This window comes from Oreochromis niloticus, linkage group LG9 (genome assembly GCF_001858045.2).
Source record: "Oreochromis niloticus isolate F11D_XX linkage group LG9, O_niloticus_UMD_NMBU, whole genome shotgun sequence".
Taxonomy (NCBI): Eukaryota; Metazoa; Chordata; class Actinopteri; order Cichliformes; family Cichlidae; genus Oreochromis; species Oreochromis niloticus.
Window position 1 is genome coordinate 192,984 of NC_031974.2, and position 17,568 is coordinate 210,551.

The following is a 17,568-nucleotide window of genomic DNA, read 5'->3' on the forward strand; positions in this document are numbered from 1 at the left end:
TAGGCGCCAAATCAAAACTGACCAAAGTCTCACCCAGAAGTTTTTCATTATCCATTGATAACTCTGTTGTCACATCCTCCCCTCAGGTTAAGCGTCTTGGTGTCATCCTTGATAGCACTCTGTCTTTCACAGCACATATAAATAATATCACTTGGTCTTCCTACTTTCATCTCCGTAATATTAACCTCCTTCGTCCCTCACTCACACCACACAGTATCACCATACTTGTCAATGCTCTTGTCACATCTCGTTTAGATTACTGTAACTCTCTTCTCTATGGTCTGCCTCATAAATCCCTCCATAAATTGCAGTTAGTTAAAAATTACAGCTGCTCGTATTATTTCCAGAACTAGATCCACTGAACATATAACACCTGTTCTTAAACAGCTCCATTGGCTTCCAATTCACCTCCGTGTCAATTTCAAGATCCTGCTTCTTACTTTCAAAGCGCTTCATAACCTCGCTCCTCCATATCTATCTGATCTTCTCCATACATACTCACCCCTTCGTACACTCCGCTCTTCTTCAGCTTCCCTTCTGTCTGTTCCACCTGCTCGCCTGACTACCATGGGACTCAGAGCCTTTAGTTGTTCTGCCCCGAGACTTTGGATGCACTTCCACTTGCTCTACGGACCACACACTTTTAAATCCCATCTCAAAACCCATCTATTCAGAATTGCATACACCTGATTCTGTCTTAGTCCATTTTTACCTTGCTCAGCTTTTATACTTTCATGCCAGTTTGTTGTTGTTGTTGTTTTTTTACCTTATGTCTAAATTTTATTTTGCCACATTTATTATATTGTATTGTTGCTATTCTTCTTGTGCTATTGTAAGGTGACCTTGAGGGCCTTAAAGGCGCTTATAAATAAAATGTATTATTATTATTATTATTGTTTTTGCAGCTGACTGTGATCGACTGAGGTGTTTTTCAGCTGATAAAGAGACACAAATATTTTACCTCCTTATTTTTAGAAACACGTTCAAAGAAAATCACAAATGATGTGTGTCAGCGATAAAATGAACTCAATTCAGAAAACTCAGAGACGATAAATGAGCACATGAAAAAGAACAAACATGATCACAGTGTGATGCTTCAGCAATGGGAATAAACTTGTTTCCGTCTGATGGTAAAATGTAGGTTTGTGTTAAATCTTCAAAGACACATGAGATTTACACGCCTGATGTCACTTAAATTTATATGAGAAAATGTGTCCAAATCAATAATTTATATGAATAAAAATATAAATAAATACACTCAGCGGCACTTTAGGATGCTTATTTATTTGTTAAGTATTTTGAAGAAAAATATCTTTAATTTAATGCATGTAGACAAGCTTTAGTCTAATATTCTAAAAAAAAATTAAATTAAATTAAAAAAAACATTGAAAAGTTGCCACAAAATAAGGTTTTTAAAAGTTGTTGCCTTTTTTCTCTCTGGAAGTTGAAGTTCTTTTTTTTTACAGGATTGTCTGAGTATAATTTTTCTGATAAGATCCTAATATTACCTCACAGAGTAAAAATGAGCCACAGCATGCACAGGCTGCTGTTTCTGAGGGTTTTTCGTGTTTTTATTGGTCTAGAACAGGGTGTAAAACTGTTATATAGTGACCAATATTTAACGAGACATCATATCTTTAAGTGTGAAGAACATTCTGTGTTCACCAAAAAGCTGACTCTAGGTGAAAGCTGCCAAACGGATCTTTGAAGTTATTTTCTATCCCAGTTACAAAAAGATAATGAACAGACTGAAAAGTGTGATTTCAACAGTATGTAAGTAAAAATATAGACCGCACTGGTCCGCTACAGTTTTCTGCCCCTGTACAGACCATTTAAAGGGCCCTGTTCTGGTCCCCGTGCCACATATTTAATTCTGCTGGTTGTTTTCTCCTTTCGTTGGGCGGAAAGATTAACAGTTTCCATGTGGCTGTTGTTTCCGTCGGACCGTAGACACAGACGGACCAAACAAATGAAAAAGTTCCCCGCCTGAAGTCAAAGCGGAAGATTAAATTCTGCTGCCCGGGGGAAAAATGAAGTTTCGGGGGAAAATCATCGACATCGCCTGTTTGAACCACTTCACCCGTGAGTCTCAAACATCTGTTTGTACCGAGGGCCGAAGCTAAGCTGTTAGCTTCCCTCCAAATGCTGCACAGAAACTGTGAAAATAAAAGTACACCTAATTTAAAGTTCCTGAAGCGGGACTTTGTTCTTTCTTTAACTTTTCTGACATGTTAGGAAATGTCTGTAGTTCGGTTTACAGCATGTGCTCAAAGAGCCGCAGACTTTGACAGTTTAACTGGTGGTTTGTCCTGATTAGTGTTATCTAAATTCAACGAAATCTACGTGGAGTCTTGTGCAGGGCTATGAGTGCACATTTGGACCGATTCATGAACAACCACAAAAATATCAGCTGTATGTTTATGCTGAATGAGTAATCTGTTATTTAATGGCTCTGTGGAGCTGCTCTAGTTTTCCACTTTTCATTTTTAGCTCATTTTTGTTTTTGAAAGTAAGTTTTAATGTTAAAATGTCTAGTTGTACTTAGTTTTCAATAGTTGTAGTATTAATTGTTGTTTTTAGTGTGTTTATCAGGGTCATGTTATTCAGAAGTGCAGATCAGATACCTAATTAAACTAAACTATTAACTACTATTATTAAAACTAACCGAGTCTGCGTGTGACTGATTAAATATTGCTCCTGGTTCACACCTCTGATCTTTCTCAGGAGTCGTCACCACCATCTCAAAGCTGACAAAGATGTGCGTCCTGCGGCTGACCCCGGACAACCTGTTCTTCGTTCTGTCCGGTAAAGTGGCCAACGGCGGCGTCAGCATGTGGTGTGAGCTGTCACAGGTGAGAGCCGACGCTCCGGCTTCCAGCTGCTAAGAAAATAAACTCAGGAATGAGTCTGAGATGATCAGGACCTATTAAATTATTTCAGTACCCTGATCCCGTCCTTCCTCCCCGCAGGCCAACTTCTTTGAGGAGTACCAGATGGAGGGCGTGTCCTCCGAGGACAACGAGATCTGTCTGGAGGTGACTCCGGAGAATCTGTCCAGAGCCCTGAAGACGGTCCAGAACGCCAAAGCGGTCAAAGTCAAACTGACCAAGAAGCACTGCCCCTGCCTCACCATCGCCGCCGAGCTGGTGAGAGCATCCGAGAAAAAACTCAGTTTACCTGAGAAGTCTGTCTCTGCTACAGCTCGAATTATATAGGTTTAATTTCACATTACTATTCATAATATCGGACGATACGCTGCATCTGGGGATAAGTTTATCTACGGCCAGGTCTCCGAACCAGAATCCAGCCACAGGTTTATCAAACAGTTACATTTATAATGTGGAGTGGTTCACTCCAGTGTGAACCAAGGCCAGAAAACAATAAACGCAGCTGAGGTGTCGACCAAACCCTGAGAGGAAACTAAACAAGAGTCAAATCTAGAAGCCAAAAGCAGAGCCATAGACAGCTCATATTGGCTCGTCTTGTTTTTCTGGCTGCTTTTAAAACTGGTTTAACTCATTTGAACCTTTAATCTGAGAAACCTGAGCCCTCTTCCTCTGTGCCGCCCAGCCCACCCTGTCCAGCGTCAGTCGAGTCGTCACTCACGACGTCCCCGTTGACGTCATCCCCCGGAGACTGTGGCACGAGTTCAAAGAGCCGAGCATGCCGGACTTTGATGTAAGCGAAGCTTCCGAACACCAAATCATCCTTTTTATGAGCGCTGACTTTGTTTTGTCCATCACGGGTTGTGTGTTTGTGTCACTGCAGGTCAGCATCTACCTCCCTCCCCTGAAGACCATGAAGAACATCGTGGACAGGATGAAGAACCTCTCCAACTTCCTGGTAGGAGGTTAAACATGTTCAGATCAAACACGGACTCATACAGAGAAGATCTGCAGCTTTATTTCTCTGGATTTGGGTCATTTCAGTAACAGCTGTTGCCGCGGTTACGTGTAACAAACTGCCCGGCATTTTTTTAACATGACACTAAATTCCTTTCGTTTGAAATATGTGAAGAAACACATTTTCCTGTATTTCAGCCCTCCGCCCGGCCCGATGTAGGAGGACAAATATTGGATTGAATGTGAACACGATGTTTATGTCAGCTTTTCCTGAGAAGTCAGATTTAGACATTTTTGTCAACAATGCAGAAAAAATAATGTCATGTTTAAACTCGGGCCTCATGTTACCTGCGACAGGTGACACACAGAACCTGAAGCCTTATGTCGCTTTAGATGTTTAGATGAAATATGCTGAAATATTTGGAGCGTTTTCATCTTTTTACCTGCGGTCGGACAGGAAGTGAAGGTGTTAACACCTCGCCAGACTCGGGATTTTACACGAGCGTTCACCCACTGCTGCCTCGATTGGTTAGTTGGGTTTTATAGCGCTGTGTTAAATCCTCGCTGTAACCAACATGAACTTTTCAAGAAGCCTCATTTCAGGTTTCATAAACACCTCCAGCAGTGACTCTGAAGAGTCAACTCCAAGAGGAAAACACCACCGCCACCTAGTGTTTGTGCGGTGAAATGAGTGAAATACTGACTTGTGTGGCCTTCTCAGTATGAACATGTAGATTCAACACAGGAGGATACATTTAGAATATTTTTAGTAGTTAATGATCAGTTAGTTTCATTTAGATCAATAAAGTTTCCTTTCTTCCAAAACTGGATGACCTTCAATGACATGAAAATCTAATTAAAAAAGGATTTAATGTCACAAGTTTTCTGAATCAAAGACAGAAAATTTCCTTACCAGTGAATCTGAATCATAATTCTCCTTAAAGAGACTTTAAAGTCTGAATCTTCATGAAAACTAACCAAAAAAAACACCTGAACGTTATTATTGATGTGTGTGTGTGTGTGTGTGTGTGTGTGTGTGTGTGTGTAAATGGTAAATGGACTTGTTCTTATATAGCGCTTTTCTACTCTGTGTGTGTGTCTGTCAGGTAATCGAAGCCAACCTGAACGGAGAGATGAACCTGAAGATTGAGACCGATCTGGTTTCCGTGACGACTCACTTCAGAGACCTGGGAAACCCTCCGTGGGGTAAAAACACGTTTTAGCTCCACGAGCAGCTCAGACCTGCTGACGGATGCTCCGTGATCTCTGTAGCTCAGTCAACACGTCAGATCCCTGATAACAGTTAATTGTGGGGGGCGGGGCCTAAAGCCACACCCTCCACCTGCTGCTGAGAGCCACACAGAGTGTCTCATTTATGTTTAATAATTACTGATTATCAGTATATCAGCGGGCCTGTGGTCCACACTTTTCATACATTGCTCCTCCCTCCCTTCAGGCGATGACGCCTCCCAGGATGGCGGCCCGTCTCAGAGCAGGGACCCGGAGAGCATGGTGGAGGCCAGGGTGGACATCAGGAGGCTGCAGCAGTTCCTCATGGGGCAGCAGGTCAACCCCAGCAAGGCCATGTGCAGTGAGTCTCCCCTCACATGTTCGCACTCAGGACAAAACCCACCGGGGTTTAATCCACGTCACAGTTTAATGCGTTTCTCTCGGTCCTCTCGTCCTCCTCAGACATCGTCCATCAGAGCGTCCTCCACCTGATTCTCCTGCATGAAGACATGTCGCTGCAGTACTTTATCCCCGCTGTGGCGTAGACGCTCTGCTCGGCACTCAGCGCCAGTCTGAGGAAGTAAAAATGGACTAAATGGTTTCAGGTGTTTCGTCACATGGAGACAAAGCTGACCGCGCCTGTGCTCCATCTGACGGAGGCTCAGAGTGGAGCTCACAGGCTCTCCTCCCACCTGTGATGGTGTTGGAGACGACGGAGGAGGTTTGGACTGCTGAGATAAAGAGTCTGTGTTTGTGAGACGTTTCGGTGGTTTTTGATTAAAAACGTGTTAAAGTAAAAACATTCAAATATGTAAGTTGCTTTTTTAAAAAGTGACAATAAAATAAAAACTGAAGTATAAACATTTCAGGCTGCAGTGTCTCGATGCAGCTCGCTCATCCAGGTGGCTTCTTCAGTCTCCTGTCACTTCGAGATAGCCCAGAGTGTGAACATGATAACACAGCTGTTCTGATCCTCGGCTCGGTGTCAGTGCAGCCACATGATTGGCTGGTACGGTTTGTGGTCGTTTACCTGATAATACATCCCACAGAAAACACTGTTTATATTTCCACTGCTATGCAGATGATACCCACTACAGGCACATAAAGGTCTAGATGTCCTGAAATCTTCTAGCGTCAGAAAGAAGCTATGATGGATGGGACTGTTTCTGCTGAAGCGCAGCCTTAGACCATCCTCCATCATTCCAGGACAGTTTAGCTTTGTAGAGCAGATAGAGTCCAGTAGAAATCTGCTTGGTGTGGCTGTCCGTGATTAGGTTTGTCCCGAAGTCCACAGAGCTTCCAATCACACCAGCCACATTTCAGAAGAAGAACTTTATCCTCCACCAAGAGAAGTGATGGTAACACTGGTGAACCTGGTTATCAAGCAGCCACGCCCCTAATAATGCAAACTCCAATTTAAACAGGTGAGTTATTAAAACATGTTTAATTCTGCTGTAAAGTTTCAACATGTGAGTCTATGAGGACTGACTCACTGCTGCCTCTGCTGGACATCAGAGGAACTGCAGTTTTTGTCTTGGCTTTATTATATTAATTTTCACAGCTTTATTTTTTTTTTTTTATCTCAACAAACCGGGTGTAGAGAATGTCTCCTGTTGCTCTGATTCTGCTCCCTGTGTTCCTCCGGGTCTTCCAGCAGGTGGCAGCACACCCAGACCTCTCACGCGTCATGTTGGCTGGAGGAGACCTTCAGACGTGTGGAGGCTGTGGGGCAGACAGTTTTCTTTGTTTCATATTTGGCTGCAGGTTCCTGAGTGACGTTGTTCACACCTCCTCAGGAGGATCAGTCACAGAGCAAAGCTCCTGTTTTACAGCCTTTACTGTAAACTGACACTGCTGCTGGCCTCAGCAACAGCTGACCGTGCTTCATCATCATCATCATCGTCCCCCTCTGCACGACGGTCTGTCTCTCTATCAGCTTTCAGCTCAGCGGACACCTGTTTATTCATGAGTGTGTTTAACTGTTAAAGCAATTATTTTGAAAATCTGATATATGTTAAGGTTTAACATATAACTCGTCTGCACAGCCGCGTCAGAGTTTCACAATAACAAAAATTTTAAAATGATTTTAAATGTCAGGATTTCCGGATGAAATCATCCACGTACTTCACCGGTGTGATCCGATTGTAGGAATTACAAAATAAAAGTCGCCAACTACTTTTATAACGTTAACAGGATGCTCAGAAATATCAGGTTTTCTAAATAAAAGCTGCAGTTTAGAGAAATGCGCAAGGATGCTTTGAAGTGTCAGATTTTCAAAATAAACTCCTGAAAAATTATTTTGTAATAAGTTGTAATTCTTTCCCCTCTATCAGCTGTTCTTTTCAACAACCGTGAGGAGCCTCCGTCACTCCAGCTGTTTCACGCAGACTGTCCACAGTGATCACAGCCCGCCTGAAAGCGTCCGCGTGTTTTTACCTGACAGGTGGTGTTTTAAACGCAGTGAGCGTGGCGGTGGGCTCTGCTGTGAGTGTGAGCTCATTGCTGGACACAGGTTCATGCTGACTGGGACAAACTGGACCGTGCCCCCCACTCCTCCCCCTCAGGGCGTGGTGACGTGAACGCGCCTGACAGTGGGAGAAGATGAAGCAGGACGCGCGCCCCCGCTCCGCAGACTCACAGCAGAGCTTCAGCGGACACACGCGTAGGAACCATGAGGGAGATCGTTCACATCCAAGCGGGACAGTGCGGGAACCAGATCGGGACCAAGGTAGGGACCGCGTCACGCTGCTCTGATTCACAGCTTCCTGTCTGTCACACATTTTCAACAACGCAAAACTTTATTTCAAACACTGAGAGTCCGCTTCTCACCTGCAAGGTGTCATCTAACGAACCAATCAGAGACACCGCGAGTGCTTCACGCACATTATCACTACCGTGGGGTTAGGGTTAGTGCGGGAACAACAGAGGAGACGTGAATCAGACTCGTTACTTTTTTAAAGTAAATATTCCAAAAGTAGTAACGAGTGAGAGATCCGCCTCTGGAACCTGCTGCAGTAGAGTACAGAGTAGAGTACAGAGGAAATAATCAAGTAAAGTTCATCCAGAGTACATGTGGTGAGGGAGAGAGAGAAGTGAACCCTGTGAGCCACCCAGAGACTATTCAAGGAATCTGCGCGCGCACACACACACACACACACACACACACACACACACACACACACACACACTCTCTCTTCTCTGGGCTGGAAGTCAGAGATGAACACACGCAGATTGTTTTTCTGTTTCGAGTTCATTAAAACTGTGACGGGTAAATTGTGGAGTTGAGTTTTTGTGGTTCTTCCTGGTTGATTTTGTTCGTTTATTGCAACAAGCTGGTGCCTCCTTCCTGTTAGCACAGACGCTGATGTGTAACAGGGTGGTGTTGGTGCAATAACGGAGCAAAGCCTCCACCTCTGTGTAAGCTTACTGACAAGGTGTCGAGGTTAGATTGTAACTCAAAGGACGGCGGCTTCATTCATCGAGTCCGAGATGCTAAAATGTGTCTGACACTTTGCACGACCTCAGATGAACAAAATAAAGTGTCCCAGTTGGATTCGTACCCGGTGGAGTAGAGCAGGATTACAGCAGCTCTGACAGCAACCACAGAAAATATTTCAAAATTAATCAGTGAAAACAACAGATTAAACGCATGAGGCTCTCAGCTCAGTGCAGCCACTCAAATCTCTAAAATCTCCCAGTTTACTTAGAATTTACTGGCTTGTTCTTTAATTTTCACACATTTTCCTTCCCTGTTGCCATCTGAGCTTTTAGCCTCCATCAGAATCTCCATCAGACCCACTAACTCGATCTGAGGAACTAACTCGTCCCTCAGTTTTTTCTGTATTTTTTTCTTTCTTTTGTTTTGTTTTGGTTTTTTAGTGCTTAGAAAGCAAGCACTAAAAAAACCTACGAAGAACCTCAGACTGATTAAACAGAGCTCATTGGCTGAGAGGTATCACAGCGAGGTCAGCACAGTCTGTGCTTATTCAAAAGTAAACATTTATTTTAATTTTATTTTTAATTTCAAGATTAGGCTTCAAACTTTCCTTTTTGCTAAAGCATATAGTTAGGGCTGGACCAGGTGACCCTGAATCCTCCCTTAGTTATGCTGCAATAGACGTAGGCTGCCGGGGATTCCCATGATGCACTGGGTTTTTCCTTTCCAGTCACCTTTCTCACTCACTATGTGTTAATAGACCTCTCTGCATCGAATCATATCTGTTATTAATCTCTGTCTCTCTTCCACAGCATGTCTTTATCCTGTCTTCCTTCTCTCACCCCAACCAATCACAGCAGATGGCCCCGCCCCTCCCTGAGCCTGGTTCTGCCGGAGGTTTCTTCCTGTTAAAAGGGAGTTTTTCCTTCCCACTGTCGCCAAAGTGCTTGCTCATAGGGGGTCATATGATTGTTGGGTTTTTCTCTGTATGTATTATTGTAGGGTCGACCTTACAATATAAAGCACCTTGAGGCGACTTTTGTTGTGATTTGTCACAGTATAAGAAAATTGAATTGAATTAAAGATCATCCCATTGAACAGAGCTCTGAGTTAGCTGTGGTGGGTTTCACACGCTACAGTATGAAGTGTAAAATCAAGTCTGTTTAATTTACTGTAATGGTTAAAATCAGGAGGTGATGCGTGCTGCATTCAGGGTTCAGTAAAATGTGGGAGAGTCTGTTTCTTACAGCGTTCATGTTCTTATAAACTGAATGTTTTTGGCCTTCAGGAGGAAGCTGTGAAGGTTTCACAGCAAACATTTAACCTTGGACATCGGTGAGTCAGCGAGCGCACCACAGAGGCAGGAAGTCGCTGAATCACCAATGCTTTTCTCTCTCTCTCTGTGACTCGCTCAGTTTTGGGAAGTGATCAGTGACGAGCACGGCATCGACCCCGCCGGGAACTATGTGGGTGACTCGAGTCTGCAGCTGGACAGAGTGAACGTCTACTACAATGAGGCCTCCTGTAAGTGCAGAGGAGAGTGAGTCACCACTCTGTTCAGGGTGATGAGATCACTTAGACTCCTGCTCAGCTTTGGTGCACAAAGGTAACCGCTCCCCTCTGTGTGCAGCGCATAAATACGTCCCCCGGGCCGTGCTGGTCGACCTGGAACCCGGAACCATGGACAGCGTGCGCTCGGGAGCCTTCGGACAACTCTTCAGACCAGATAACTTCATCTTTGGTAACCTCAGCAGACACGATCAGAACACATCGATCAGCCCTTTAAATCAAAATGAAAGGAAAGGCGATGATTTCATTTTAATCAGGAGAATTTGACACATAAACTATAAACTTATAAAGTAGTTTGGTCTCATCCTCCTTCCTGGTCCTGCAGACGCAGAGCTGCGTGATCTTTATTTAGCAGCAGTGTTTGACCCACCTGACGAGCCGAGCACAGAATTCCTGCTCAGTGAGCTGCAGCGAAACTTTCCAGCATTAAATCGTCCGAGTAAACAGACTGACGCGTCTGCAGCGTGTCTTTTATAAACTGTCTGAGCAGAAGATGAAGCAGAGAGCTTTCAGATCTCTGTCTCTCACACACACACACACACACACACACACACACACACACACACACACACGTCCTACTGTCCACTAGCTGAGAAATGTTTCACCACCAGCAACTGTGTGTGTGTCCATCTGTCGCAGTGATCAGTTTACATTTCACAGATTTTCTCCTTTCTGATTGGCTGTCTGCAGGTCAGACAGGTGCAGGGAACAACTGGGCCAAAGGTCACTACACGGAAGGGGCGGAGCTTGTGGACTCTGTCCTGGACGTAGTGAGGAAGGAGTGCGAGCACTGCGACTGTCTCCAGGTGAGTCTACTTTATGTGACCAATGCAGCCTTATTGGCTGAGTTTAACCTCAGTGGGTGGAGCTAAACTTTTTCTTCTTCAGCGTTCCTGCTTTAGTTTTTAAGATTCATTGAACAACAACATCCAGGACCATCGTTAAAGTTTTCTCCAGATTTTATTGTTCCTCACTGGCAGATTCACGTTTATGATTTGACCTCAAATTTCAGCTGAAATTTAGTTCATGTTAGCGCTACATGCTAACAGACCCACGCTAACAGATCTAATTGGACTCATCCTTGTTGTATGATGTTGGAAATATTTGATCCATTCTCAGTTTTTCATCATAAATATAATGTATAGACCTTTGGGACGTTATGTTTCGGTCCTTGCAACGCTGCCAGGTCACACCTCAGGCTGTCCCGGAGCTCAGTGATGCCCTGGTCCTGATCTGGGAGGAGGCCCCCCAGGACACCATCCGTTGTCTCATTAGTGAAATTTTGGTCAAGTGGACTGACTTCCGGGGTTATTTAAGAATGTCAGTTTTCCAGTGATGGTGCCTTTAGGATAAACTGTAAACAGCGTGTTTGTTGATGACACTGAGTACAAACCTCACTGTTTACTGTGAAATGAAAGACTGCGCTTCTGCTGCAGGGCTTCCAGCTGACTCACTCTCTGGGAGGGGGCACTGGCTCGGGGATGGGCACCCTGCTGATCAGCAAGATCCGGGAGGAGTACCCCGACCGGATCATGAACACCTTCAGCGTCATGCCCTCACCGAAGGTAGGAGGAGGAAATTTTGTCCGTCTGTCCCACGTTTCCCAACTTGTTTGTTCGGATCCTTAAGAAACAAATACAGACGCACCGCTTCTCACGTCCCGTCTGTCTTTGGTCCGTCAGGTGTCGGACACCGTGGTGGAGCCTTACAACGCCACCCTGTCGGTCCACCAGCTGGTAGAAAACACAGATGAGACCTACTGCATCGACAACGAGGCCCTTTACGACATCTGCTTCCGCACTCTTAAACTCACCACCCCCACCTATGGCGACCTCAACCACCTGGTGTCAGCCACCATGAGCGGCGTGACGACCTCGCTCCGTTTCCCCGGACAGCTCAACGCAGATCTCCGCAAGCTGGCCGTGAACATGGTTCCTTTCCCCAGGCTGCACTTCTTCATGCCGGGGTTTGCTCCTCTGACGGCGCGAGGCAGCCAGCAGTATCGAGCGCTCACTGTTCCTGAGCTCACCCAGCAGATGTTTGATGCCAGGAACATGATGGCGGCTTGTGACCCTCGCCATGGACGATACCTGACTGTGGCCACCGTCTTCCGGGGGCCCATGTCCATGAAGGAGGTGGACGAGCAGATGCTGAACATCCAGAACAAGAACAGCAGCTACTTCGTGGAGTGGATCCCCAACAACGTGAAGGTGGCCGTCTGCGACATCGCTCCCCGAGGGCTCAAGATGGCCGCCACCTTCATCGGCAACAGCACCGCCATCCAGGAGCTGTTCAAGCGGATCTCTGAGCAGTTCTCGGCCATGTTCCGCCGAAAGGCGTTTCTGCACTGGTTCACCGGCGAGGGCATGGACGAGATGGAGTTCACGGAGGCGGAGAGCAACATGAACGACCTGGTGTCCGAGTACCAGCAGTACCAGGAAGCCACCGCCAACGACGGCGAGGAGAACTTTGAGGACGAGGAGGACGAGATCAACGAGTAAGAGTGTGGAGGACCACAAGCGCCACAAGCATTGAAATAAAGAATTCTGTGCTTAAATAATGAATGAATTGTACAATAAATTCTGCATTTGTAAATTCATTTACGAATTCATTTTTTAAATTATTTTATTTATTCCAACATTACTAAAGTAATTTATTATTTAATAATTTAATTTTAAATAAACACTATTTTTAAATCTATTTTTCAAAATGAATTATTAATTCATCAATAAATACTTCAAATCGAAAATGAATTTCACAAAAAAAATTGAACATTAAAAACCTCATTTCAAAAACTTTTTCGAATTACAAATTTAAAAATGTTTTTTAAAACACACTCCTCATATTAAAATACATTTCCTTTTCCTGTTAGGTCACAAATTAGCTCCTAAAGTATTTATGACGATTCAATTTGTTTGACTATCGACTTCGTGCACGCAGGTTTATTACATGTTTAAACTGTAGAGAAACAATGTTGCTGCTGTAAAATCCGCATTTATTCCTATTTGAAATATAAATCTAATATAATCTGTTTGTGATTGTATTTCCTTTAATAATATAATAATTATAATAATCCATAATTATGTGGATATCCATATCGTTTTTAGAAAGAAGCTCTCCAGAAAGGCAGGAAAAGCCCTGTAACTTACTTTAAAACTAAATATGTTCCCTAAACTGTGGACAGAGCTACAGACACGTGACGCCCTGAGCCAGTTAGCGGCTAATGCACAGACTGCACAAACAAGCTGTGCATTAAGCTGCGGGCCATAGAAAGTTTAACCCCATGCTCACTCTGCTCAATAAACAGCAGGAACGTGTTGGCAGTGAACAGGTGAGTGCAGCCTGTAGTTTATCATCTAATGCATGAGTCGCGCCCAGTACGTACCGTGCACCAGTACCGTGCGCATTTAAACCAACCCTCCTAACCCAAAACAGCAAAACCTCCCCCATCGCTCCTACACTTTACATCAGCATATTTTTAAATTCTAATAGTTTCAGTGGGTGATGTGCATAAAATAAACAGTCAGGAACCAACAGTGAGCCCTTCATGGTTGGATGTCATTTTAGCCACATGCTAAACGAGAACGATTAAACTGGAAGACTCCCGGAGTCCCAAACTGGTGAAGGTCCTGGATCCAGGAGCTGATCCTAAACAGGCCCACGGTGAAGTGAAGGGCGTTCAGAGTTTAGCTTTTCACCCCCCCCCCAAAAAAAGACATTTTACACATTTTTACTTAAAAATATGAACATTTGTTGATTTAAAAAGTGCAGAAAGGCGCTGGTGCCTGTTTTAAAGTGTGGGATTTGTTGTAGTGCATCAGTCATGGATCGCTCAGCTGTTGTTTCCAAAACTGTGCGCGTCACCGTTTCAGGACCTGAGCTGGCCTCGCCGTGCAGACAAACCACCGATGAGCCGGTTAATCTCCGGGGCCGGCGCTCTGTGTGCGAGACTTGATTTCCCAGCACTTCTGTTTGTGCGCCGCATTACTCGCAGAGCCGCCGCGCCCGCGTGCGCTCGGGCACAAAGAGGCCTCGTGTCTGTGGATCTGCGGCTCTTTGTCTGTTTCAGCAGAGTCGGCGCGTCACCTGAAACATCAGCGTGCTGAGTCCTCAGATTATCTGTGACCAGTTCTCGGAGCTTTCACTGAGGCTGGAGCGCTCTGCTGAATTATTCAGTGACTGTTTCATATCATTACGACCCCAGGAGGCTGCAGAGACCGCCCTCCTTCACCTACATGTGACTGTCAGTGAGGGGGGAGAAGCTCACACCGCCATGGACTTTGTTTTCTGTCATGAACGTTTTTAAAAGTCACTCAAATGTAAACAAATTTTACCCATGACGTCATGTTTGTGGATCTTTGATAGCGTGGAATATTTTTCTGCTGCTGCAGCTGAAATCCGACACGCCTTCAGATGCTTCACTTTATGACTTTAACACTGTTTTTCTTTCTATTTGTTAAACATGGAAACTCACAGGGCGTCTCCGGTCCAATAACAGTGCAGGTGTTTGGCAGCAGCGATGAGTCCGTCTGACCTTCATCAGCAGAGCGATCTAATAAATAATGCACAGTGTCATAGAGTGATGGTAGTTTCATCATTTATAAAAGCTGAGCGGTTTCCTCTGTTGCTGTCTGCAGAAGGTAAATGAATGTAAGAGCTGGTTTTGTTTCAGTTTGGTTTTTATTACTATTATTCATGAGGAGGAGGAGGAGGAGGAGGGTGGTTGTCGGAGTAATATTTAAGGAATGAGATGAGTTCTCATGATAAGAGCAGGCTGTGAGAGCAGCTGACTCAGTGATGGAGACACCCAGAGTCTGAGTAAACGGATGATCCAGCTAAGAAAACTGAAGACATTCATCTGTTTTTATTTTTGTTTTGTAAGTTCAGAATCTTCTAGTATTTTTATATATTTCAGGTGTTTTCAGTCATTTCAGGTTAAAGTTTAGCCTGATTAGCAGAGATGTTTGTTACAGTAGAGGAGATTTCAGGTCCATCAGGAGGATTCTCCTCTCCAGGCCGATGAAGAGCAGCCAATCACACCTGAGGAACTGTTGCTCAGGTGACCCAGCAGTGAATCATCTTATCTTCTCTTTTCTTTTACACGGGTTTTATTAAACAGCATTTTAATTCTGACATTGAACCCAGACTCTCACACAGGGACAGGTTTTAAGCTCTTTGATGATATTTTTAGGTGAACTGGGAGAATCGTTCTGAATATGGATCCAGACTCCCTGTGACTGTCATGTCTGACCAATAGGAGGTGCTGCAACACAACATCTGTATCTCCAGTAAGCAGCAGGCGACCTGTCCAAAGTGTAGATGGAGCTGATCTCAGTGATGCATTCAGGGAGCGTTTGAAGGGCAGCTGCAGGAGGTGAAGCAGATTATTCCACGTCCCTCCTGATTTAAACAGCATGGGTACTTTCTCTTTTTCTTCTCTCCTGCAAAACAAAACCTGAACCTGAAGGTTAAAATGTGCTGAGACATGAACTTTTTAAGGACGTACCTGTGAGTTAAGAAGCTGGGCCTAATGAGCAGGCCTCAGGTAATTGCTGCAGTTAATGAGGAGGCTCAGCTGAGATGGAGTGCCAGAGGCTGCACAGCCTCGAGGTCTAATTGGCAATTAGAGCGACGTGAAGCTCGGCTTCTCCTGCAGGTTTAGTTGGGATAAAGTTTAGTTTGTCAGATTTCCTCTGAGCATCACCAGCTGCACTTTCTACATCTGGCACTAATTCTCAGCTTTCAGCATCAGTTTCTGATAGAAGTGTGCTGAGTTTACGCTGCTAGGACCCATTTAATTCTCCCCTCTGAGTCACCACATGCTCAGACCGACTCAGCTCTGAGTCAGAGTGCAGTGAGCCGATCATTCAGTCTGATATCAGAACCTTTTCTGTGTCCTGATTGGAGGATTTACCTGATTAGATGTGTCACCTGGTCCCGACCTCTGGATTTAAAAACCTCGGATCTGACTTCTGCACATTCAGATTGCGCCACACATCAATGAGGATTTAAAGCAATGATGAAGATCTCAGGAAAAATTCAGGTTAGTTTGCAAACTCAGTTCAGGAAATATATGATGGTTCAGTTAAACTGACACTTTCTTTAACGAACAAAAGGCCTTAAAGGAGCAACAAACACAAACTCACAGATTTACTTTGTGTCACTCGCTGGGAACGCTTCCTCGTTTAGGTTTGAGGGCATGTACAGTAGATGATTTCTGATCTTTCTGATGTCAGATGGTGAAAGCACGATTCTTTTCCTCCTGCCTGGCAGCTCCATCTTCATCATCCACCCTCCCTCCTCCATCTCAGCCTCTCTGACTCTGAGCTGTCCCTCTGATGGACCCATTTCTAATCCTGTCCGTCCTGGTTGGTTCCAGTATCTTCAGCTGTGTCTCCTCTCTCTCTGTTAGTGCCACCGTGATGGTCTCTCGGTGCCGTCTTACAGCAGCTCAGCTTTCTTTATTCTGCGTTTCAGGTTTGCTAATCTCAGATTATTTAACCTTCTTCAGCCTGTATACAGTTGCTGCTGCACTGCAAGCTGCTTCATAACCACCTTCACCCACCTCCTCCTTTAATACGGCGTTTCTGATCTCAGAGCCACTTAGTAATCAGTTTAGCCTGAAGACGCGGTGCTCCATCAGGCTGGAAAATGCACAGACTCCAGGACGCTCCTGGATCTCTGGGACAGGCTGGTCATCGAGGATGTTTTTGGTGTGGTCAGTGCTTAAAAAGCAGAAACCTGTGATCAGCGTGGAGCTGTGATAAGGCAGGAGTGGATCCCCATCAGCCAGGGTTTGGCTCAGAGGCTGATGCTCAGCGTGCTGCAGAGACCTGTAGAAGTTATAAAGAAGAAAAGCCACCACTGAAAATACCGACTCTGCTCGTCTATTCAGCTGATTTTTAAAAACGTTTTCGACCAATAAAAGTCTTTAAAACATCCAGGTCATGATTATCCTTCAATAAATCACAGGAACATGCAACAAACTCAAATTACATTCTGTGAGGAGGAGCGAGAGTAAATGTGTGAAGTCTCTATTCTGTGTTCCAGGTTGTATTTTGACAGATCTGCATTTTCACACATGTCAGAGGGAATTTTAATAAAGATAACAAAAAAAAACCCACCTGTAATTATCAGAGCCATTTGTCCATCAGCATGTTTGGGGTTTTCTGCCCTCTAGTGGCCACAAATAACTAAATGCACCTTTAAATTTGTGCACACAGACAAACACAAGCACTTTAAAAATAACCTCCAACATTTTTGGACCCTGAGGCGTCAAACGAAGCATCGAGTGGCGTGTGGGGCGGCGGCTGCCCTCTTCTTATGTTTGCACAACTTTATTGGCTTTTTTACAAATGAGGCAATTACGAAAGCGCCACGAGGCTCTGAGCTGTGCACCCCAGCAGAGGGAGGGAGGCCAGGGCAGAAAAGGAAAGTGAGATAAATACGGGGAGCTCTTTTAATTTGGCGAGCTGCAGAAGAGAGGGAGGG

General features: G+C 44.7%; 2 protein-coding genes across 2 annotated transcripts; both read left to right on the top strand.

Moving 5' to 3' along the window:
• The first annotated feature begins 1,895 nt into the window (after window positions 1-1,895).
• On the top strand, window positions 1,896-5,933 carry hus1 (HUS1 checkpoint clamp component). Its single transcript, XM_013275871.3, has 8 exons — window positions 1,896-2,082; window positions 2,725-2,852; window positions 2,970-3,146; window positions 3,571-3,678; window positions 3,769-3,843; window positions 4,949-5,048; window positions 5,299-5,433; window positions 5,535-5,933. The coding sequence occupies exons 1-8, from the start codon at window positions 2,031-2,033 to the stop codon at window positions 5,615-5,617; spliced, it is 858 nt and encodes a 285-aa protein (XP_013131325.1). The 5' UTR covers window positions 1,896-2,030; the 3' UTR covers window positions 5,618-5,933.
• Window positions 5,934-7,556: 1,623 nt separating this feature from the next.
• On the top strand, window positions 7,557-12,676 carry tubb6 (tubulin, beta 6 class V). The gene is made up of 6 exons (XM_003452414.5): window positions 7,557-7,800; window positions 9,924-10,032; window positions 10,139-10,249; window positions 10,768-10,883; window positions 11,514-11,642; window positions 11,760-12,676. The coding sequence occupies exons 1-6, from the start codon at window positions 7,744-7,746 to the stop codon at window positions 12,576-12,578; spliced, it is 1,341 nt and encodes a 446-aa protein (XP_003452462.1). The 5' UTR covers window positions 7,557-7,743; the 3' UTR covers window positions 12,579-12,676.
• The last annotated feature ends 4,892 nt before the right edge of the window (window positions 12,677-17,568 follow it).